At 41.7% G+C, this 22,979-nt stretch overlaps 2 protein-coding genes across 2 annotated transcripts in view; both read left to right on the forward strand.

Moving 5' to 3' along the window:
• Positions 1 to 1,112: 1,112 nt before the first annotated feature.
• Positions 1,113 to 8,601, forward strand: nipal3 (NIPA like domain containing 3). Its single transcript, XM_036543060.1, has 11 exons — positions 1,113 to 1,379; positions 3,219 to 3,287; positions 3,419 to 3,590; positions 4,556 to 4,615; positions 5,241 to 5,386; positions 5,543 to 5,639; positions 5,841 to 5,976; positions 6,324 to 6,412; positions 6,504 to 6,567; positions 6,950 to 7,044; positions 7,233 to 8,601. The coding sequence occupies exons 1-11, from the start codon at positions 1,308 to 1,310 to the stop codon at positions 7,418 to 7,420; spliced, it is 1,188 nt and encodes a 395-aa protein (XP_036398953.1). The 5' UTR covers positions 1,113 to 1,307; the 3' UTR covers positions 7,421 to 8,601.
• A 6,358-nt stretch (positions 8,602 to 14,959) lies between these two features.
• Positions 14,960 to 22,979, forward strand: part of rcan3 (regulator of calcineurin 3) — a 36,327-nt gene continuing 28,307 nt past the window's right edge. Inside the window, exons 1-2 of the mRNA XM_036542994.1 lie at positions 14,960 to 15,149; positions 16,098 to 16,388. Coding sequence (XP_036398887.1) covers positions 16,191 to 16,388 — 198 coding nt within the window. The 5' untranslated portion in view covers positions 14,960 to 15,149; positions 16,098 to 16,190. The remainder of the gene's footprint in view (positions 15,150 to 16,097; positions 16,389 to 22,979) is intronic.

Raw genomic sequence — 22,979 nt, forward strand, 5'->3', positions numbered from 1 at the left:
TGTTCATATATGTGGAAGAAGCAGGCTTCAATCAAAAGTAAGCAGAAGTGGAAGGAACATCATTGGTCACTGAATGTTCCTTGCCAAAGGGGGGGACCAACCATGTGTACTGCAATCTCCAGTGAGGGTGTTCTCTTACCTACATTGCCACAATTGGGCCATACCACACAGAGTGTCTAATTACATTCTTCTATGTGTTGTACAAGAACATTGGGCTGAGAAAGGACAGGTGAGGCCTGATATAACACACTTTATATTCACATGGGACAGTGTTGTTTTCCATCGTTTCCGTCAGGTCACTGAACGGTTAACAATTCATCCTTGTGTGAACATGCAATTCCTTGTATGCAGTAATTTATTTGTTTTGCCTGTATGTGTTTGCTACTTTTTACAGAAATACAGATTTTTTTTTTATTATTTTTGTCACCAGCTTCATATATTTTAGTTATATTATTATTTGAAGGTGTCTTGGTGGTAGTATACTGTGGGCCATTGTCTAATGATTGATAGAAAGAACTTTGAGAGTTGATAAATTATGTTGTTTAGGTAAATTTGTCTGATTTTTGTAGTATGTATTTTTGAGTATCTTAGTGCATTTTGCATATGAAATATACCATTTTGGCAAACGCGGTCCAGCTTTGTGGGCTGAGTTTACTGTTTTGCTAAGGCGACGTCTGTTTAGAGAAATGTGTGTTAGCAAGTGAGTCACATATTCTTATTTTGATCCTGTAGGGCTTAATTTACGGAACCTGTCACACAATAGACACGCGTTTACACATACATACGCAGACAAGTACACGTACATATGAGGCTACACATAATTTGAAGTTAAGATACATACTTACAATACTGTCCACACTAGGAGATTTAACGTTAGCATGTTTTACGGGAATAACCAAAAGTCTCAGGCAAAAATCAAACGTTTGACATCTAGAGACATTGGGGCAAGATGTTTTGACGTTCTTACCGCGGGTTGGTTTAAAATATTAACGTCAGTGACAACGTTGCTGAGCCTACAGACTGACAGCCGGGTTAGCCTCGGCGCCTTTGAATCATTGTACTCGGTCATCATGCGTAGCCCATAAGCTACGTCGTGCGTAACCGGTGCGACCAGGTAGAAACTGGAGACCTTTTATTGTTCTTCAAACATGGCGGTGGATCTATGGCACCATCAGTCGTAGACACAACAGCTTGTCGCGTTACTATTTTGATGCTGAAAGAGGAAGATTGATGCACCTGTGTTTGGTTTCGTCAACTAACGTCAGCCGTTTTATTATCGATAACTAAGTAGCTGTGGCTAGGCGAAAATGGTTGGCGTAGAGGTCTCCAAAGTTGACAGCAGTTTTCAGGTTTCTGCCTACGAGTCGTCCTCATACACGGTAAGTTTGTGTTGTGGTTTGCGCAGAGGAGCTAGGGGTAGCGTTAGTTTGCGAGGTAGCAAAGTAGCTAGCAGTCGAAATGAGGAGAACATACTGAGTGCTTGTCGGTAGCTGGTTAGCTTGCAATGTTGAGGCGGTTATTATGGGAAAGTTTGCATCATCAGTATGGCTGCCTCACGTTACATATCACGCTATATAGCCGGCAATCTAGCTAACTTTCAACCATAACAAATCATTAACTTATTGCAGGGAATTACCACTTTGGTCTGTATTAGCTAGCTAACGTTAGTTAAGTAACTTTATATGTTAACGTGTTTGTCGTCTGTTATTCAGATGACATAAAATCACCACTCGTTAACTTTAGCTGTCATTACCTATAGCTACGTCATTCTGGCTACTGCAGCCTAAATTTCAGTGATTAATGTGGATATCCATTCACAGCTAGGTTATGGGCTAACTAGCTACATTAAGTTATCAACTGACAAGTCGCACTTTATCGTTTTGATCAGCTATTCTGAGGTGTGCGGTGTCTAGCCAGCTGATGATTCACCCATGGATCCTTCACCGTATTTATTTGCCTAGACAGGCATGCATCTTGATGAATACGGGTAACATTGTTGCTCTGATTTAACGATAAAGATAGCAAATCATATGGTCCTATATACAGTAGCTGTATAGTTAGCCAGACAGCTACCTTTGTATTTTGACAAGAACTGAATAGTTAACCAATGAAATCTAATTCACATATAAACTCTTTTTTTCCGCGTCTGCTAAGCTATTCTAGCTAACCTTATTTGGTAAGCGACACTCCAATAGGACGTCACACAGTGACTATGGTGGCTGTTTTTGGTTGAAATAGTGAGAAGCTCAAAATAAGGGCCTTCATAAAGGTCACAGATTATAAGGTAGTTGCGAACGTCTTGGTTAGCAGGTGTACTAGATACCGGACATTCCCGCATTCGTTCTGAATGTCCAATGCATGAGGCCCTAACTAGTCAGAAAGGATTGTTGCATCCAGTAATCAGTTGTGGAGTTACTGTTTATTGCCACTGAAGCACTGATGGTAGTTGGCACTGTTCTGTTTTAAACACATTTTCAAGCGTAGTGAGTGACAAAAGGCCTTGATATTGCTTGCTTGGTAACTTGGTTCAACAGGCCACTGGAAGTTTGCATGTATTGCAAGAAAAAAATTTACATTTATCGAAATGATGTCTGGTGGTACACTACCCCTGATTCATTCTGCGTGCATGCATGGCAGGATTGAAGATTAATGCATGAAAAATAAGCCGACCTTTCATGGCATGCTTAAACTGTATGTGTACGCATTTATTTGGTTTCCTTGGAAACATTCACACAGTGTTGTGGTAACATTAAAAGTGGCAGCACCTGGTCATGGCAGTTTTTTAAGCATATTGCATATCTGCTATTGTATGAGTGTGCAGACTGTGCAAGGCGTTTTTCTTTTTCTTCTTCAGAAAGTGTTAACAGTTAGCTCACACAGGAAATGCTGCTGCAACAAGCAGCTCATCCTATGACCTTTAATGCATGTTTTGCTGCTCTGTAACTTCCTCCTGCCACAGGACAGTTCCACTGCAACTGCAGCGTTTAGCATTTTAGGCTGATGGGCTTAATCGTGACTCACTAAAGCTTTGTTTGTGTGTGTGTGTGTGTCTGTGTGTGTATGTGTATGCCATATGTATGCATTTATGCATTTGTGTGTTTGTGTCTGTCTGTCTGTGTGCATGCATGCATTTGTGTGTGTGTATACATGTGTGTGTGTTTGTATGCATGTATGCATTTGCGTGTGTGTGTGTGTGTGTTATTGTGTATGAATGACAGGAAAACCTCATTGGGACCCTGCTGGCTATATTTGGAAACCTCATAGTCAGCATCTCCCTTAGTATTCAGGTGAGTACAGTGCGTCCTCCAACATTCATGATCACCTTAGCTCTCACTTGTGTCATTAAATTGCTAACAAGTTCCTTGGAAACATTAAAGACTTAAAACCTAACCGTGTGTATTTCACTTTGCTGGTACAGAAATATAGCCATGTGAATCTAGCTGGAACCAAAGATCCACGGGCTTACTACAGGACCAAGACCTGGTGGCTTGGACTGGTCCTGGCAGTTCTGGGTGAAGTGGGAACCTTTGTGTCCTACGCCTTCGCCCCCCTCTCTCTCATTGCACCCCTCAATGCTGTGTCTGTCATAGGTATGCACCCTAACCCTATGGCACTGGAGCTTGGCTTTTAATGCTGTTTTTGTATTACTGCTATAAGGGGTCCATAACACTTTTATTACATTAGATTTCAATTACAAATATTGTGTCTGGTTTATTAAACATGACCAGATTTCTGCAGCTATGCCTCTTTTTTCCCTCATGAATATAAAAGGATAATTTAAATGAAAGTAAAAGTAAAAGAAACCAAAAGTATTTCAAAGGAAAAGGATAGGACCTTTATACAGATTTATGGATTTAAAAAGAAGATATAATTGGGAAGAAGTCACAGGGCTAATTATTTGTAATGGGTGAGATTTTGACTCATACAGTCAGTTAAATGTGTGCACATCTGGTTATGTGGGACTTGACCACGCGTCAGTCAGCCACCCACGGTTTCATCTAAAACCGTCACTTGTGCACAGTGTTTGGTCATTGTCCGGAAATGTGTGCAGAATGCACAGTGTAGTATTGTGGATTGATATGTTTCTCTTTGACACATGAAATGATACTGTGTGCATATAACAAAATATAAATTGATGCTGCGGTGCATTTATGTTTAAGAATAACCTGTATAAAGCAGTCCAAGTTTCCTGTTATATTCAAGAGTACATGGTCATTATTGGCTGTCTGGCAATTGAATTGTTTTTATTTGGGGGTTACCTGTGTCTTTTAGATATGCTTGCTATGTGTAGTAGTTCTGGGCTTTTACCCATATTTAGAGCGTGGCCTATATAGTGAAAGGGAACAGTAGTGAAGTGGAAAGGGCTGTATTTTAAGCAAAATCCTGCTGATCTCAGACCCCTCGCTCCACTGCACCTAGGAGGAGCTGATGGAATGCTGCTGATTTCAAAGGTGTCCCTGTGCATTCTGTATAGATCTCAAGTCAGAATGTGGCTGTAATGACATGGATGAGACCGGTTCTAAACTGCTTGGTCTGTTTTTTTCCCTCCTCACAGCAAGTTCAATTTTAGGCTTCATTTTCCTGCGAGAGAAATGGAAACCTAAGGAGTTTTTGAGTAAGTCCAGCAGAAGCCCAGCGGTAGGCCTTTCCTGCGGTGTTGCTGACATTCGGCCCAGTCAAATTGCATGGAAATAATGCTGTCACAATGCAAATGCACATCACACTGCCTCCCATAGCAACAGCTCCAGAAAAGAATGAATCAGGAGGTGTGCGCTGCACCTGTGTTCCGTAAGGCGTGCTTGTACTGTTAGGCCTTGGAACATTCGTAATCCATGTTCTGCAACGAGTAGTAGTCAAGTGTTCTGCAAGTGTACCTATCGCACTATGGGAATTTTGCTGCTGCCCAATCGTTTGAGAGCAAGTACAGTTATTTCAGCTCGTAAGCACCTGACAAAGTACAAGATGCCCTTCAATTCACAATTTCAATACACATGATGTTGAAACATGAGGGCAATTATCAGGGCTAACTGAACAACAAAATTGTACTGTTTTTATGAGCTGTCAAAGTGTTCATTTAGTTGATATTTTAAAACATAAAACTGTTAAGCAAAGATACTTGGTTAGAGCCAGCAATGGTCATGTCAGCCTTATCAGTTCATGGATATCTACTTCTACATGCATTGCATACATATTATGGCTGTTATTGTCTCTCATTGAAAGTATTTCTGCTTGGAATACAGGACGCTATATCCTGTCCTTCATTGGATGTGCCTTGACCATTGCTGGGACCTACTTGTTTGTCACATTTGGGCCCAATTCTCATGAGAAGCTGAATGCGGAGAACATAGTCAAGCATGTCATAGGGTGGCCAGTCCTGTTGTATTTGGTAAGTGTTTGGTTTTTTCAGATACAATTACAAGTTAAGTCATTTTCATAAACGGAGAGAAGGCATTTATGTGCAGTAGATGAGAGTATTTATGGATGTACACAATTGCATTAGAATCCACCACAGATGAAATTAATTTTTTTTTTCTTATTTTAGGTCCTGGAAATTATTGCTTTCTGCTTGCTGTTGTACTTTTATAAGCAACGAAATGCAAACTACCTAGTTGTTGTTCTTCTTTTAGTGGCACTGCTTGGTAAGTTTTAATTGATATTTTTTTTAAAAATATTTCAAATATTTAAATATTTGAACCCCTTCCAGTACTGTGGACAGACCAGACAAGTTAAGTCGGGAAAAAAAGAAAAATTCGAAGAGGAAAAATAATTTGTTTGTTAGGGAGATTTAGTGTTACTCGATGGGCGTTCATGGGTCACTGATACCTCTCCCCCCCACCCAGGCTCTGTGACAGTCATCACTGTGAAGGCCGTGTCTGGAATGGTCATCCTCAGTGTCCAGGGAAACATGCAGCTCAGCTACCCTATCTTTTACGTCATGTTCGTGTGCATGGTGGCCACTGTGGTGTTCCAGGCAACGTGAGTGCCGCTAGGGGATTTGTAGAGCGTGGGCCAGATTAATGGTTCCCTTTAAAGTTGCAGTTTCTGTTTTGGGTGAAAGCCACTGATTTAGCACAGCTACCATTGCGCTTACCTCCACCAGTAAAATTAGTTTTACATTTACATTTACATTTTTACATTTTTTTACATTTACAGTTTTAATTATTGAAGTCATTGTGAAATGGTACACTTATCAAGGGAAACGGTGTCAAAGAAAAACTATTGAGTGATGCTTTGTGTTTATTTATGGGCATGGTCCTGGCAAACTGGAATTCTTTTGTATTTCCAGCTCTGATGTGTTGTGTAATTCTCTTGTGATGTCACAGGTTTTTATCCCAAGCTTCGCATTTGTATGACTCCTCCCTGATCGCCAGCTTGAATTACATCTTATCCACAACCTTTGCTATTGTTGCAGGTGAGAGTTGTAACCTTTTCAATGAATAGCTACACAGTTCCTGCCTTTGCAAGCTTAAAATATAAATACATGTTGTGTCTGTTTGCATCAGGAGCTGTGTTCTACCTGGAGTTTAACCATGAAGATGTGCTCCACATTTGCATGTTTCTTTTGGGGTGAGAACGCTGGATTTGTATCTTCATATTCTAGGAATTTTTCGTGCCATCAGGTTGATGTTTTTTAAACAGTACAAATTATAAAACCTAGAAACAGGAAAGAGAGATTGCAACAAATTTATTTATATGTGCTTTCACATATTTGGAAGGTTAGAAACTATTACAATTTATTTATATTTTGCCAGGTATTACTTCTGAGACAATTTGTTTCTCATTGCCAGGATACTATTTTGTAAACTTTAGTTTCAAGAATGATAGACCGAAATAATAGATCCAGGTCCTGTGGGAAGTGTAGAGATTTACATCAGGCATTTTGATCATGAAAGGTATCATGCATTTACCTATACCAGGTCTGAAACTTCTGCATTTCCTTTTTGTCTAGATGTGTAGTTTGCTTCTTAGGAGTCTTCATGATCACTAAGAACAGGAAGAAGGCCAAGGCATTTGAGCCCTACGTGACTATGGACATGATGCAAGGTTGGCACATTCCTTTACATATGACCTTTGATCTACTCTTAACTGTCCACTATACTTCGCTCAGCACGCAGTTAAAGCGTAACGGCTATTTATAATTTCAGTCACTATTGAAAACTCATAATCATCCTTTGTTCTCTGCTTGCTTATTTTAATTGTACTCATTTTTAATTAAATTTTCTTTGATCAAGGCATTCCAACAATCCATGACAAAGGCCGGGTGGTCCAGCCAGACTACAATGGCTCGTTTTCCTACGGCGCCTTGGTGAACAATGACAGCGTGACCCCTGCCACCCTGCCGGTGGCCCAGGAGCAGATGGCCGTCAGCCCCAGCCCCAGCAACGCTCCCTATATGACGTCTGACCTCAAAAGAGACTGAAAGGGCCCTTGCAAACCCCACAACCCTGGCTCCTTTGATCTGAAATTCAAAGTTTAAACACAGCGCCCCCTTTAGGGTGGCTGACCATGAGAGTAGCCGATGGCTGCTGGGTTTGGTAGTACAGGACTGAGCTGCTCTTCGTGGGATCATCTCCATTTTTCTTCCCTCACATTAATCTCTTAACCCGCAGGACACCTGGACTCAAGGCTGGCCCTGTTAAAGGAATCCTGTAAATAATTAACAAGAATGAGTAGCGTTCAAGAAGCACACTTAGCGTGTCTACGGACGTTGTCTTTATTTCAAACAGAACTCTGGGAACAGAGGGAGCTCGCTGGGAGGAAAGGAAAGTCTGTTGCCTGAAGCAAGCTGTTCATGACTTAATTTCATGTCTTAGAATTTTGTACTTTGTGATGTCACTATCACATCTCATGTTTATGATGTATTTAGATGGGTTACGATGATATGTGTTGAAATGGCTCAATGTTAAAGACTCCTTACCTCTTCATCATTCCTGGAGCTGCACCACTTGAATGGAAAGTATCCCATCCCTTATGAAAGGGACTGCTTTTTCTGGGGGTAGGGGCAGGGGCTGTCACGTCAACGAAACCTGTGATGTAGCCCCAATTTTCTCCTCTGTTTTTTTAGAATGGGTATGTGTTAAGGAGTTTCGCATCTCCCTGTGAGGCTGTTGTTGTTTGACAGAAAGAAACTAGTGGCTCATATGACCATTGCTAACAGGTGGATACTACCCTTTAATTCCAACCATTATTATCTAGCATATATAGGAAATTAATATTAATTGAAAATTAATTACTTGAATTTGCCCTTTGAAAATAAAACCACAAGGAAAGGTTTTATTTTAAGGTCCAAAGTAAACACCAAGAAAATTCTCTTTAAAGGGATGTTTTTAAATGCTTGGGATGTCTGCCTTTCTTTGGATTTGTGTATTTGCAGTGAATCATTGTAGGTGGCATTTTTAAAGTCAGCTGAGTTTGTGTCTCCCTGTCTAGCCTCTTGTGGATTTGATGTGTCTCCATGGTGACGCAGCCATCCATTTGGACACACGCTGTGCTGTCTTACGCTGTGAAGCCCTTAAAGTTGGGGACCTTTACTGTGTGTGTGCTTAAACTACTGTGTAACCTCATTCTCAACATGCTGCTGTGCCTGCTGCCGGGCTCACATACAGGAAATGCAAAAAATAATAATAAAAAAATATATATATATATCATTGACCATTGCAGTGATTTATAGCAGATGTGGAGTGGAATTTATGAATGGCTTCATTTCATATACTGAGCTCTAGAAGACAGGTTGGAAAGTATAGTACTAGGAGGAGCTTCTTTAGCTCTTTAGCAAAAGTATAGTACTAACATTCTCTTTAGCAGTCAATAACTGTAGTACAGCCTTTATTTTCCAAAGACAGACTCTGTTGGTCCCCCAAAACAAAAACACTGTTGCATCTGTTTCAATCCTTGCATTGCACATTGCAGTGCCATCTATTTGAAGTGTCTCCTCCTTGCATTGCTTAATACTTGACCTTTTTCCTAAGGTACATTTGATCACCTAAAAATTATACCAGATATAAAAGAACAGGAAATGATGACAGTCCAGCAAGATCCAAAGTTCACTGCCTGTGCTCTTCGGGGGTGTGCCGTGTCATGACATCAGGTGCTCTGCTGTTGTGATTGGGTCTCATGGTGGAGGAGGAGGATGTGGATTATGTAGAAGTACATGGAACTAGGATCCTTCCTGTTTGTGGTCAGTGTCTGAAACAGGGGAGAGAGGCTTTTCAGAGACAGTGCTGGGCCATTGTTGTTGCCATTATTTCATATCCCTTTTTGAAAACGATCCCTTGCCCAGTCACACACATTGCCATCTGCATTGCCATAATTATGTTGGCTCCATGGAGAAACATGCCAAATGTGAGCCATGCCCAAACTGTCACTGCTACCATTACCCAATGAGAACTCCCCCTTGTGTGGCAGGGGAGGGCCCTCTAGTGCATTTCACACTGTGGCATAATGAGAAAAGATTAGCTTGCTCAGCTAAACCCTATGGTCCCTTGCCAAGGGAACTTTCCGTCTGCTTGCTGTGTGTCTAGGGAGCCGTCCTCTGTAGTGAAGATTGCTAAACTTGTGGTTCAGAACCTGGGCTGCCAGGTTTGGCGCTTTCATCCAAATAGTCTTAACTGTCACAGAGTTCGTGCCAATTGCTTCATCTTTTTTCTTCTTCAAAGCAAGCATTTCTGAAAGCTTTTATTCTGGAGGAGGAACATCATTGTTTAGTTTTTTTTTCCCACCTGATGAATGACATTGGAATCTCAGCCTGGCACCCTGGTTTTGAGCTTTCCTACTCTCACTCACCTGTGGAGGCAGGTACGCCAGGCAGGTCGTCCATCTCCTCCTGGGAGCCAGCTTTGCTCTCTGTAAAGTGATAGACACACTGCAGTGGTAGTATGTAGCTTTGCTGTATGGTGGCCAGAGAACTTTCACCCGGGATCAGAGAAGTGTGGGTTTGCAAGCCAGTAAGGACACTGAGCTTGTGCGGTTACTACTAATAAAGAACTAAATCTGGTCAAAATGAAGCAGTGGAAAGTGGTTAGAGGACATATACAGGAAGTGTCCTGCATTATACAGAAAAAGACATGTGCCAGGAAGTTAGGCCATTGTACATATATAGCCATGAAGAATTAAAAAAGAGGAAATGTCTTTTTTTGCACCAGTTATGGGAGTTGCAGTGTGGTTTGGAGATCTGTTTTTTTTATATTGATACTTTATTTGACAAGATGGCAGAAAAACACCCTTTTCATGTCCCCGTTTAAGAAAATTCAGCTTGGCTTTGAACTCACCCTGTATTCTCTCTACTTCCAGTAGAGTTTGGGCATCAGGTTCAACTTTTTCTTTCTGCTCTACTGTTAAGAGAAGAGTTTTTTAGACCCATTGAATTGAATTTATACATTGACATTTTTACATTTATAGTTTAAATGACTCACTGTTAGTCTTTTGATCATCATCCTCACATAAGTAACAAAATAGAGTGGGACTTAAATAGTGATAATAATAAACTGAACAAAAAGATGCACAGCAAAACAAACCATGTTATAAGGGTTCATAGAAATAGTAAAAATCAATAAAAAAAATCAATAATTTACAGGAACCTTTTAGCTGGATAAACCATGAACACGCCAATCTTTGATGTGACATTTTTTTTCTTACTTTTTCAATACAAGCCTTATTTTTAAATCCATCTCCAACTAAATGATGGGTTTAAATGGTCATAGAACTAGCCTAGGTGTGTTGCAAGTTTTGCCTGGAGGTTGAGGAAGAAGGAAGCTTCTCACACAGAGGGACACTGCTGTAGGGAAAGAGAATGTACTGCAATGCACCTGGAATGTTTTTCTACCTGCCACTTTACATTGCCTATCCCTATAAATCTTTTGGTGTGGGAGTGAAACTCAACAGAGGGCAGGGGGAGGGTAAAGACGAACCATTAATGCTTGTGAGATCGTGAACTACTTCAGTGGAAAATGGGGTTTTGCTTCTTCCTGCAATGAAAATAATATAACAGTCACAAAGATGTCTTTGTGTAAAAAGACCATGAACAAAAATTCATCCTGTGTCTAGTACCCAGTGTTTCCTTAAGAAATATGAGAAGACTTGCAAACCTTCCCTTCTTCTGCACAAAGGGAAATGGAAAAACTCCTCCTTGCCATTACAAAATGAGTGACAAACAGTTAATTTCAGTTATTTTTCAGGATTATTTTGAAGCCTTCCTATTTAGTATGACAGTATGGATGCTAGGTCTTTTTCTGTCCAAATTGATCTCTTAGTAGCAGCTGACTGGCTTACTGCTTATATGAAATGGGTGGGAAGTGGTGTTGGAAGGCCAGTAGGGGACAGGTGAGATACTACCCCATTGCTACCATTTATATATTGGAGTTGCACAATTGTACATTCCTGCATCAAATGCATATCTATAAATTCATCTTTCAGCTATTAGAAAGGGTCCATAACCTAAAAGGTACTTTAGGACATTGATGTTTTTAACATCATAAGAGTTTCTGTGGCGTCAAATTACATATTCAAGACACTCTTTATGTGGAGTTGTAGAATCTGGTAGATGAAATGTGACATTTAGAGCCCCTGTGATTTGGGCTGTTCGATAACTGATTTATGAAGAGGCAAAATTCCCAGCTTCAACATTGTGAGTGAAATCATCCACCTGGTTAGATTAAGAAATGCCAAGCAAAGGGGAAGGGGGGATTTTGCATTTTCAACCTTCAGGCAAGGCAATAAAAGACTGACAGACTGTCCAGAAATCATGTGATGAAAAATATCCTTAAAGTGAGCTGGGCATGGTATGGAGTGGTTGAGCAGAGAAGGGCTTCGGTACAATGACCTAGGTTGCTTTCCCTATAGAGTTGTGGGAGGTTGACACATAGCGGCACTGGAATGCAAATTTGTCAAACACAGCCAAGGCAACGGCAGGTTATTCATTACCTGTGATTCCAGTCCTAGGCAACAATAGCCATCATTGTTTCCTTTTAATGAATGCAGGCAGTTTTAAGGCAGGGGTGGAGAGTGGAGGTAGATGAAATTGAACCCCAAACTTATTTATATAATATAATTAAGCCAATGTAAAAAGTAGGATAACACAGGATGAAAATATAACAGCTTGATACAAATCACTCCTCCAATCACTTCTCTGTTCTATATTTGTGAACAGGATACCTGCAGACTCATGAGGCATTGCCCATTTATGGATGTGTGTGTGCTGTGCAGTATATTGTAACATCTGTACAATGGAAAACAAAATCTAACCATTCAGTAGTAATCAACTGTGTTTGCCCACCATTGCAAACTACAACATCATACAACCCTTTCCTCAGACAAGTACAACATTTTCCAAAGACAAAAAATAGCATGAACTTATATTTGCGGATTGGCTATGCATATACTACACTATCATCTGCTAAAAATCTTTTGAACTCATAAACAAAAGACAGCAGAAAGGTCCCCTACCTGTATCATCCTTGGGAGGTTCCGTTGGGACATTCTTTGATTTGATCTTAATGCTGGAAGTGCATCCCATGATGAAAACGTCTTAAATATTCTGGAATCTGATTTTAGCGGTCTAGTTTTCTGCTGCTGTGTGACCTAACCCCTTAACGTGAGTCTTGGGCTATGATAATGTATTGTGTTTGAGCAGTGTTTTCATCTTGGCTTCCTATCAACAAACTCCGAATCCCAGTCACAAATGTGCAGGCTGTAATGTTTCCTGCCCCCTGCCAAGATTTTGCAACCCGGTCAAATGAAATCCAGTGAATACAACTTCATCTTTTAATTATTCACTAAGTTAATGGTAAAACTGTGCAATAGAATTACAGCAAGACTAATAGTCATGTAACCCAGCCCTGGGGGGTCTTGAGCTGTGTTGGCAGTAGGCCACCGTATCCCTCTGCTTCCCTCTCCCAGAGGTCTGTAGTGTGTGTGTGTGTGTGTGGCTTTTACTGGCTCTCCTTATTTCTTTTTTTTCTTCTTTTTGTTAATTTTTCCATTGCAATATAGATATAATTTTCCAAACAATCCATGTGTGTGTGTGTGTGTGTGTGTGTGTGTTTTTCTGGGGGGGGGGGGGGGGCACTTGGGGAGGCTAAATCTTTTCATTTAAAGTGTCTTTAACCTGTTTTTGACTGTTTTTCATGATGAACAAGTGTGCTACTCTCAAGACTGATAAACCATCTGCAGCTCATTCCCTGCATTCATTCACCTGACTGTGACGGTGACTGAAAAGAGTTCAGTTACAGCAAATAGATTGTATCACAATAAATCATTTTGACTGCCAATGAGAGATTGCAGACTGGTATTGACTTCATACCTGTTTCCTTGTTAGCATTCCCTTTATGTGAAGTCCAGGAACATTTCAAAGATAATGTCACCAACCTGAATACAATTAAGTGAAAGAAATCCGCTGCTGATGGGAGATCCTGCATTTAGCTGTGAATTGGGAAGTTAATCACATGTTAATTAATCACACAAAACAACCAACTTCTGGACTTTCTCAGGACACTTAACTGTTTAAAGGAGAGGTTGTAGGCACTCACCATGTCAAGGTCATGGGCCTGCATGGCTTGCCTCCACCAGTCAGACCATGGGTATGGCTATGCCTATAACAGAGTAAACCTACCATGGGGCCCACCAAAAGCTGGGGGTATTTCCCCTTTCAAATCCATACAAACCCACTCACCAATACTCCATACAGCTGGTCACAAGGAAATCTCAATGTCTGTAAAGCCTGGGGAGAGAGAGAGAGAGCTTGGCTTGCTGCAGTCTTGGATATACACATTTATTTTAAATCCATTATTTGAATTGATAAAACCACATTTTGAGCATTTTAAAAGTCAGTAATGGCCCAGGAACAATTGAAAAGGGGATATCTTCAGCATTATTTCTAGTTATTGTCCTATTGTTCTCCATTGAAATTAACATTGTGTCTGTCAGGGGGAATTCATCATATATCATATTCAGCTCTTGCACTTCCATTTTCTTTTGCGGCCATATGGAATCATAATGTAATTTGATACCATGGTTTTACCCTAATCACCCCTCTGTTCATTATCCAAAGGGATGACACCACCAGGCTTACTAAAACATACACGGATGTAAAGTTCATGGATTTGTGCGCGGGCGTGTGTGTGTGTGTGTGTGTGTGTGTGTGTGTGTGCGCGGGCGCGTGCTGTGTACTACTTTGTAATTGACGTAGAGTACAAACGGGAAAAAGTAAAAAAAAAAAAAAAAATTCTCCGACATTTGACGTCAGGACTCAGAGGGCAGCCTACGCATGCACACCGTTAAAGGTTCTGCTGCTGCCTTTGCTCTCGCTGCGCACAGTAGGCTATATGTGACGCTGCTCGACTGCGCAGATGCTCTTTCGTGTGTGTTTCCTCCGACTGTGCGTTATGTCAGAGGCACTGTAACAAGTATGAGTAAATGCTCAAAAAATGGCACACCTTGCTCATTTCGCATGGCGTTACATTAATAAAAGAAAACCGGGATTTTATGAATGGTCAAGTGTAAAATATACATATCAGTATGTTTATCACTTCAACTGCAAATTCCTGCATAGAACTAAAACTGTAACATTGTAAGTGGGTACGTGACCTGCCATCCATTTTTCTTTATTCTTTTCTTTTCTTGCATGATTAAGGCGGTCACAAAGTTAAACATATGGGACGACTGCCGGCGCAACAGGTCAGGGTAGTGTCACCGCTGCATGAAGCGTGAAACGAACGATGTGTACCCACATCTGTCTTACGTGTCATTTTGTTTAACGGGCACCAGGTGGCAGCGAATGTATTACCATGTCAATCATTGTTTTCAGGGGAGTATAGAAAACATTTTCAGGTGAAATGTTTACCAAGCGTTCGCCACCAATCTTGAACTTCAGCATCCGCCCCCTAGCTCTTTCCTCATTGGTGGCGGTGAAGATAAGCTGCCATATCATTGGACCGAAAATGATGTATGTCCCGGTGATGTAGGCTGCACCTGCGAATCGAGCCATAATAGAAACAAATGTGTCAAAGGGAAAGGGAATTAAGTTAATCTTCGTAGAACAGATTGTCATAAATGTAGGGAGACGACACGAAGTGCTGTACGCCATCGAGTGCATTACGTTTACACTCAAAAGTCACAAGGATATCCGGGAATTATCGGTTGGATCAGCGATAGCGGTAAGTGATTCAGCAAGCTAGCTACAGGATTGTTGTTGTTGTCCGTCAGCTCCTGTAAATTTGACATTAAACATCGGGATGCATCTATTTTAATTTCCATGGAGGCAGGACACATACATCAGTTTCTGATGCATTGACATTTCGTTGTCATTTTGACATTGAGTTGAGTGCTGCGTGACAGAACAGTGAGCACAGCTAAGCTCGTTTTATCTCACCACTCTGATGTAAGAAGTTTATTGTGCGTGTTTATTTTCGGAGTCTGCGGTGAGCCTACAATACTCTCGTCTTGCTGCAGATTTTGGGTACCTAGAACTTCTGGGAGAAAGAAATTCATCCACACAACGGCAAAGCAACAGTTGAATCGGGAGTATCTACCGCATTGTTTCAATTGTCCTAACAGGCGTTCTTCATTGAAATTAATATTGTACCCTGTGGAAGAAATTTATTGTGCAGCATATTTAAATTATTTACTTTCCATCTTTAATGATTTCATTGCCTCACTAAGTACTTACATCTTGAACAAGTTAAATTTAAAGCCTACCTAATGTCAAACAAAACTACAATTCTGTGTCCGACATTAAGTTGAATCCATGTTGAGAGGCAGCTAGCCGTTTGTAAAATACAAGTCCTATCTGTCTTTCTATAGTCAATCCACCAGGTGTCACTGTAAATTAACAAAAGCTTCTGCGTTCCTCATCGTCAATTGCTTGCTATAGCAGCAATTTAGATGTGTGGGTATACAGTGTGTCCACAAAGAAGGCCTACATGTTGTAGACTGAAGTGGATGATAGTTTAATTCTTTTATTTGCAGTTGTTACCCTTGTTGTGTTTTTGGTTTTCGTCTTTTCCTGTCTTATTGTATGTGTGCTCTTTCTGACAACTGTTAAAGATCTTTTAAGAGTAAAAGGCCTCTCTCTCTCTCTGCTCTCCATGTGTGTGTCTGGCCAGACCTTTGGGGAAGATATTGGGTCCCCCTTTCCCTTGTGCCACCCTACCCCTCCCGCCCCTCCTGATCCTCTCTGACCTGTGCCTTGCACCGTCATGATGCGTGAGGGAGGGAAGTCATGGAGCAATGGCTCAGAAGCCTACAGCAGTGACCCAGAGGAGGAAGAGGAGGAGGAGATGGTGTTTGGAGAGAACGATGAGGAGATGGAGGAGATGATGGACCTCAGTGACCTTCCGACTGCTCTGTTTGCCTGCAGTGTCCATGAGGCTGTGTTTGAAGAGGACCTCCACCGGGTGAGGCCCACCTCCTGTCCTAATGCGTTGCCTGCACAGATATTCTATATTATGACCAGATATATGGCTCCAGCCTACCATCCGTACTCTGTATTTCGTTGTCTAAGAGGTTCTGGTTGGTGATTGCAGGTCCTGATGTTGTCTGCCTTGCTACAGTATGCTAGCCAAGGATGTTCTATTTTAGCGCACATCCCTTGATAAAGAGTGCTCATAAATAGCCAACAAATCAGAACTGTAATAGCTTCAACAACAGAACTGACAGTGTTGTGAAGCAAGCAGAGCTGGCTATCTGGTCAATATACAGAATATCTTTGTTTTCTGTTCCAGCTCATTTCCTGTCCAGCCGCTGGACAGAGTAATTACTGGAATGCTAGGAACTGCTCTTTCTCTCTGTCATGAGTTCAGACTTAGTCTCTGCCATGACAGTATTCCTGGAAGTATTGTGATCTCATTGAATGTCAGGCTGCGGAGTGACTCTTATATGATTGAACCTTGTTCTCCATTATTTTTTGGGCATAATTACATTTGCATTAATGGCTGTGCTCCGGCGCATTCTGTGTAGATGTTGTTGAGATGTCATAGCAGTTTTTGTGTTGACTGCGAGTATGTTGTGCAGGCTCTGTGCAATGTTGTGGATGCTGCAGAAATGCTGTGCAGATTCTCTGTTTACAATCCCAGAGTCTGTACAGAAGGTGTTGCACTGCACAGCAAGAAATGTCACTGCATCAACTTAGAATTGACCGCTTATGTTACACAGAATACCGTGCATTGCTGTGGTACCATCTGAGATTCCATGCCATACAACAAGAGAGGTAACAGATTGAGGACTTTTCTTGAAATGGTCATAGGCAGGCACATGAGCCTCTTGGAAAATTACAAGTACTGCTGATGTGCGTATTTTCAAAGAGACATAACCGATTGGTGAAAGAAGATGCATAATATCAGCACGTGGTTTTGTTGTGAAGTGGTAAAAGTAAATTGGTAGTGATGAAAAACACCCAAAATACGTATTGTTGAAATCGTCTTGTTCCTTTGATGGTGACGTTTTGCACTTGCATTTGTGATGCCCCCCCCCGGGTATTTGCGTAAAGAAGGTTTACAGTAGCACAACACCTGCTGTGATGTAAGTGACTTTGTGAAGCTGTTATAGGATTAGAATAGCTCCTGTCTTTTTTCATGATGTGCTTGCGTGCGGAGCATTCGGAGGTCACCGCCTTCTCTGGAGTCATTGCTTCAAATTGTGTCAGGCCTGCACAACCGGGGCTGTGATACTGTGCCAGGCTCATGCTAGAAGCCTGTTGCCGTGTTGATTTCTGAGAAGAGCACCCAACAGCAATATGTTCAGTGTTTGATTTTGAAATCTCGTTGTGTGATGTGCTTCCTTCAGGATGACTTCCATTTACGTAGCACCTATTCACCTTTTGGTAAGGATCTCAAAGCACTTTGCAATGGAGTCATCTCAACCACCACTAATGTGTAATGTGCATGGCAGCCATTTTACAGCAGTATTCCCATTTCACAAAAGCAGAGTTTGAGGTGTGAGAGATTTATTAAGCCAGTTGAATTTTGGGTATTTGTTTTTTTTTTTCTCCTTTTTGCATCACACTGATGACAGGGCACAGTGAGCCTCGGATAGTGTATTAATAATTTATATTTAAGCTTTAGCGAAGTAAATAAGGTGTTGTGTGTCATATTTGTGACTCTAATCTGCTTGATCTCTGAACTTTATTCAAACTTTATCAGAGAGCTCATAGGTTAAAATGTGGACCACAGGAATATTTGGCCACAGGGGCACAGCTAAGGTTCTTTGATACAAACACTAAGCTATTGTTTTGCAAGTGAGTGGAAACTCCACTGGACTGGAATATCGGCGTACATTGAGACCTGGCGGGGATGGTTCAGTTTCACTTAATCCCACCGTGAACGGCATGTAGCCTAGTGAGAGTGTGTGCATTCATGTGCAGGTCGGGGGTCAGTGTATCAGAAGATCAGCTGATTCACATCTACACTGGGGGTATTGCACATCCAACTAACAATGTGGCCTGATGATCCTGCTGCCACTGCCCCCAAATCCAGGCACACATAGACACACATATAACCACATATACAAGACCAGCACACACACAATCTGTCCTGCCAATATCCTATCCCAGGACCCCAGAGCTGTCCGCATGATGCTGTCCCATCCCGGGCACAGACATGCCATCACGCCATTGCTGGCAGAAGAATCCCACCCGCACCAGGCTCTGATGTGACTCACTCCATGGCCAAGTGTGTTCAAGCCTGCCCAGTCCCCGCCCCACCCCCACCTCAGCTCGACCTCTCTAGGACCGTGACCGTGGCAGGGTTCAGAGGATCAACACTGTGGGCAGAGATGTGTTTGTGCCACACTGCTACATCTTTCTGTCCTTCCTCAATGGAAACACTTGACCCTCGTTTACCAAGGGGGGAGGGGGGTAAATTCAAAGAAAATACTTTTAATTTTCTGCCCTCTAATCCAATTACTCCCTCCCTGCATCCTGAGATCCAGCTGGCTCACAGTGCGGCCTGCTCTTCTCTGAAGACAAACAGCGAGTGGCACACCAGCGGCCTAAAATTAGCTCCTGCAAATCTCCCTCAAATTATTCTCTTGTGCTTTTTGAATTTGGCTGTCTTACACCCCTGTGCCCTCCCTCCCCCCTCCTCAGTAATATACCCCCACCTCCTGCATTTGCTTCCAAAAAAAAAAACAAAAAACAAAAATGCACATTTCCAACATTTCTTTTGTCATTTTAGCAGACCCCCCACACCAAGCCTAAGCAGACAAGACTACTCAGCATGAATTTCAATCAAACAAGCACGACTAAAAATAACCTTGTGAATATTTATTTAAAGGATTAAAACCTGGGAAGAGAGATGGATTATGCAGGTTCAAAAAAAAAAAAAAACCTCAGACTTTTGACAAATCCTTTATAATTTTTCAAAGTGCCCTCTTGCTGTGTGTTTGGAGACGGTTCAGAAGAATGATGAGACCGTGCAGTAGAGACGGTTGTAAAGCGTATGAGTGAGTGCAGCTTTAGCTTTGCCTCTGCCTGTTGTTCTAAAAGAAGAAGCAGCCCTCTGTGTAGATAGGGAAGTGTGTGAACAGGCTGGCCTGTATTTTGTGTCTGGCAGGCAGCATGTCCCTGCCCAGCTAACCTGGAACCTTATCACAGCTATATGAAACAGTGCTGAAAGGTTCTTAAAAAGGTCGGGCTGTGTTTTTAGATGCATGAGTACAGCTGTAATGGATTTCTGTCTGTGAAGCAGGTGTGCTGATTTTAAGAAAAAAAAAGCTGTTAAGATATGGAGCGCATGCAAAGAGCTTTTTTTGGCAGCATTAGATGAGGGGTGGAAAGGGTTTAGAGACATGCTTTCATTTACTTGCTCCCGTCCAGCGTTTAGCATAAATAGAATAGTCTTGAAAATTTCATAATGCACACTGAAATTAGACACCCCCCCCCCCCCCCAGTCCATTTAAAATAATGGCATCCTCTGTGTTTCTCTCTTATTGACCCTCCTAATGCTGGAGATGTCATTACTACTATTTGCCAACGAGTAGCTCTATTTTAAACGGCAGAGCACTCAATGAGGAAACGTGTAATTGTTGTTTGTGGCCCGACTGCTTGTCCTGTGTCTGTCTGCCAGACTGCAGTTCCCAAGAGCGAAACGCAGGTAAGAATGTACTTTGATGCTCTTTGTGTTTTGAACAGTAAAATTGGAAATGGAGGAAAAAAAAAAAAACAGCTGTGTTGTTGTGCTTCTATTTTTGTATGTAGTGGCTCTGGTCCCGAGGGTAAATGGTGATGCAGGGCAGGCTGAAGGTCACCCATAATGCTTTGCACACTTCTCCTGTCTGCCCTGCTTTGATAATCACCTGTTCCCCATGAAGGAGCTCTCTTAGGCACTGAGGAGTCCAGTTTTTGTGATATTGAAAAGTCCTCAGTGTTATTGGTGATCTTTGCTCATCCTCTGCAGAGTATTTTATTTTCATTATCATCAGTGATTTTTACTCAGACACAAATTATTATCAACACAATCTCTTATATATTAGGAGCCTATTACCACAATTTGTTATTCCGGAATTTTTGAGCATACCTGAAGAAATTCTACGAAAGAAAGGCACGACAAAGCGGCGTGCATGGGCAAGACACGGTGGTTCTCTTTCGCGGCTTCACAGACGCGGCTTTTGACCGGCACTTCCTGGGATGTTTCTTTCAAATGTTTGCTCTCTACACAACAAATCTGAGGAACTGTGAATGCTGGTAAGCACAATAAAGGACTTTTCTACTAAATCTGCACTCTGCTTCACTGAAATGTGGTTACATGAAAACATTCCCGATGCTGCGGTAGATCTGCCTGGTTTTTCACTGTTTAGAGCAGATTACGATCCCGCACTTTGCCAGAAATCCAATGGCGGAGGAATATGTTTTTATTTTAACCAACGCTGGTGCAGCGATGTGTCTATTTTGGGCAAAACATCCTCTCCTGAGCTAGAAAATTTTTAACCTGAAGCTGAACAGACAAAAAACCGTGGAGATGATCATTGACTTCAGGAAGAAGCCCACCCCACACCCGTGTTTGGCAATACATGGCACCATGGTCACCAGAGTGAAGTCCTATAAATTCCATGGCTCCATCATTCAACAGGATCTCAGGTGGGAAGAGAACATGATCACAATAATCAAGAAAGCACAACAGCGTATGTACTTCCTGTGACAGCTCAAAAAATACACACTGTCACAAGAGCTATTGGTCAAGTTCTATACAGCCATTATTGAATCAGTGATGACATCCTTCATTTCCGGCTGGTTCAGATCTGCATCTTTGCACTCTGAGCAGAAACTACAGCGCATTGTGCGATGTGCACAGAAGATTATTGGCCGTCAGCTCACCCCCCTCACAGACCTGTACTTGTCTGATGCCTCACATCCTGGCCACTCTCTCTTCCAGCGGCCACCCTTGCAGAGTAATTGTGAGATCCATAAAGACTAGGACTACACGTCACCTGAACAGCTTCTTTCCCCAGGCTGTAATCCTGGAAGGACCCTTCCCTTATCCGCCCCCTGTCCAGTTGCACACTTGCACTTTAATTGTCCATCCCACAGATACTTAACCAAAGGCATTGCACAGTTTCTTTAATTCTATTGTATTCTATTGTATTTTTTGTATTGTTTTGTATTGTATAATTCTGTCTGCATTTGTGTTTTCAATGTCGACACCTGCACAAAGAGAAATTCCTTGTACATCTGTACTTGGCGAATAAAAATTCAGATTCTGACCAATATGGCAGTATTTAATCAGAATATAATCACCACATTGACCCATATCACAATATTTTATTTGTGGATAACCAATGCAGGTAACATCAGCAGGAAAATGTTTAGAAGCCATACGTGTCAAGTGTTAACAGATAATGCAGCAATATGTCAGAAAAACCAAAGCACTATTGTGTCTAAACGAGCCATCATTGTACACTGTTTTAAACCAGCTCTTTCATTCTTGATCACAGGAGCAAAATTTGATTTGTAATACGCAACTATAAGAGTTGTAGTCATTTACATCAATAAAGACCATTAGTTTCTATAAGCAATTTTACTGAGGAGCATTTGAAACGATAAAAAGGAATATTTGGTGGATTTCATAATATAAGGTCCTAATACTTTATTTTCAACTGATGTTATGCCAGTGCGATCTTAATTACTTCAGCAATGTCCAATCTGGGCTTGAGGGGTTAGATGTAGGGCTGTGCTTGCATCTTGCCTGGACAGAGAGCTTGTGAACTGCAGTGATATTAAGCGTTTCTGCTTTCTCCAACCAGTGGGCAAGTCAGAGAACCAGAATGTATCAGCCAACATGACCAACATGCTGGCTGGCTATTCATCTTTTGAACTTCAGAACATCAGTACATAGTGGAACTGTTGCTAGTGTAACCAGCCATGTGAAATTGTCATTAATTACTGTTTTCTAAATTCATGCTTGTAAGATGCTGTAATTAATCATCCCTCTAACCACTAATTACAATGCTAGTTAGCTACAGTATCATACCAGCCAGGGTAAGGTCTATGGGCCTAATGTTGGTACAGTCAGTGCCAGCTCCAGTGTCTAATTTTTTCTCTAACATTTATTTGGCAGACGCTCTTACCCAGAGTGACTTAAAAGATGGGCATTCACTGCTTTCAGGGATGCAGCCGTGTAAGTACTGAATCTTTGGTGCCACATTTGTAATATAGTGTGGTTGTGGGAGTCATTGCTACAGTAAGGGCTGTCAGCACACAACCATATATATGCCTTAAGAATTTTCAACCACTAAGCTTGCACTGCCAAACCTTCTGTGGCAAAAAAAAAAAAAAAAAAAAAGTTTTGATCACCAAGCTTTTTCCCCAGCAAAGGCTTCAACTACCAGCAGGAGTTTGCCTCTAAGGCTTATACCTTGCACACAAGCTTTTACAACAGTGTCAGCAGGGGGACAGGTCAGAGTTTGGAGAACCAAGACATGGCCTGAATAGGTGGGGTTTCAGTATGTGGCTGGAGTATGGCCTCAGTGTCCTCGCTGTTGTGGGGAGCTCATTC

This window comes from Megalops cyprinoides, chromosome 12 (genome assembly GCF_013368585.1).
Source record: "Megalops cyprinoides isolate fMegCyp1 chromosome 12, fMegCyp1.pri, whole genome shotgun sequence".
Taxonomy (NCBI): Eukaryota; Metazoa; Chordata; class Actinopteri; order Elopiformes; family Megalopidae; genus Megalops; species Megalops cyprinoides.